At 61.8% G+C, this 1,929-nt stretch overlaps 1 protein-coding gene across 1 annotated transcript in view; it reads right to left on the reverse strand.

Moving 5' to 3' along the window:
* Nucleotides 1–1,929, reverse strand: part of LOC113202256 (uncharacterized) — a 29,658-nt gene that overhangs the window by 10,619 nt on the left and 17,110 nt on the right. The window contains exon 2 of the mRNA XM_052271237.1: nucleotides 413–720. Coding sequence (XP_052127197.1) covers nucleotides 413–720 — 308 coding nt within the window. The remainder of the gene's footprint in view (nucleotides 1–412; nucleotides 721–1,929) is intronic.

Here is a 1,929-nt window from a genome sequence, read left to right on the forward strand (position 1 = left end):
CGCGCGCTGATTACCTTCTACACTGCACTCGGGGCGTGCTCCAGTGTGTGCGCCGGCTAAATGGCTCACTCCGCGGCGGCGGGGCCGAGATGCGTGTTATTAGGGGGCGAGCGAGTGGGAGGCGGGGGGCACGTCGGGGGGGACCGATTATCCGATTATCCAACGGTAGAGACGCGGCGCGGCCGATATGCAGGAGCGCAAGGCGTGACGGATCTCCCATAGCGCCGCGTTCTCTTGGCCGCACATGAGCTGCGGGACAGTCGCCGCAGACTTACGGCGCGGAAGCGCGATGCTCTCAATAAATGATTTCCCATTTCATTTCTCGAACATTCCCCCCCCCCCCCTCGGACGGCGACTGGACCCAAGTCGCTCGTTCCAGTGTTGACGGAGCTCCGAAGCAAAGTTGGCTTACCTGGCGGGGTAGGAAGCTGGTTCTGGGGGCGGCACGTGGACGTAGACGTGCTTGTGGACGACGGGCGCCTGTGAGGGCGGGCCGTACTGGGGCGCGGGCGCGCCGTACGAGCCGCCGAAGGACGAGCCGCCGCCGCCGCCGCCACCGTTGCCGATGGGCGCGGCGTACGAGTCCAGCTGCACGCCGCCTCCGAACCCTGAGGAGCCGAAGGAGGACCCGCCGAAGGACCCGCCGCCACCACCGCCGCCGTGGCCACCGCCGCTGTGGCCGGGTCGGGCCATGGCCGCCGCCGAGAGCGCCGTCAGCACCTGCGGAGGAGAAGAGAGACGGCGATCAGTAAAGGACAGGGGACCGCTCGACGAGCACACCGCACCGCACCGTGACGGAAGCTCGAGCCGCAGGTGTGCGCAGGAGGAGTATGATGCTACGGCCGGGTGGCCCGGAAGGGACCAGCAGCCTCCTCGTGTGTCTTTACACGCATCCTCCTCGACACTTTGCATGGCGTCCATATGGATCGTCCAGAACGTACGCCCGTTTTTTTCTCGGAAAAAAAAATTCGGTAAATGACGAGTGGTCAGCGCCTGCGTGGTGCGGGGTCGGCCACCCCGCAGTACATACATGCAATGCATACTGGGTGCTGCCTACCTATCAGGCGCTATGACTTACAGACAGACAGACAGACAGACAGAGGACGAGGGAGAGGGAGAGAACGAGAGATTCAAAGAGATAAGGCGACGCACCGCGACAACAAGCAGAAAGGAGTGAGCGAATTACATCAGAGTGGCGCGCGGGGCGGCCTAGCGCAGCGCGTAGCGCGCGGCTGTGCGCGGGCCGGGCGGAGGAGAGGAAAGGAAATCCCCGAGGCTCCTCTTCGGCGCAGCGTCCGGAGCAGGACGACAGTTATTAGACTCCATCAGACCCGCCGGCCCCCCGTTGTTTTATAGTCAATATCCCCCGCCCCGCCCCGCCACGCCATGGTGTACACATTTTATTGAATCGCTCCTTCCTGGACGTGTGCTTGCGCCAGGGACGACAGCCTTATTGTCACGCTCTACGTTTGGTTAAGAACACAGTGGCTTTCTCGCGAATACAATTGACATAAAACTCGTTTGCGGGGAAAGTTCTGCGTATTCTGTGGTGGGTGGTAAAAGTGCCTGCTGGACACACCCGATACGGAGACCTTTCCCCCCGGGCCTGCTCTGGCTGGACGCGGTCAATATTTGATGGACCCGATGACGAATTTGTGGACAATCATTCCGAATTCATCTGCGTCCGCAGCTTGATAACGAGTCGATGCCAAGTTATCTGAACTGAACGCGCTGCGGCGGCGCCATGCAAGACACGCAGAGCGGCGCAGGTGGAGTTCCTTTGTTCCCCTCCGCCCCGCACCTTCCTTTTGCTCCACGCGCGAAGTTCACCTGGCTGCTCGGCCTACGCCTTTCCCGGCGATTCTCACGCCTCACGCAAAAGTTTTTTCTTCTCGCAGATGCGCCTCTATATAGGGAGGAGGAAGGTGG

This window comes from Frankliniella occidentalis, unplaced genomic scaffold (assembly GCF_000697945.3).
Source record: "Frankliniella occidentalis isolate FOCC.00 unplaced genomic scaffold, Focc_3.1 Scaffold155, whole genome shotgun sequence".
Taxonomy (NCBI): Eukaryota; Metazoa; Arthropoda; class Insecta; order Thysanoptera; family Thripidae; genus Frankliniella; species Frankliniella occidentalis.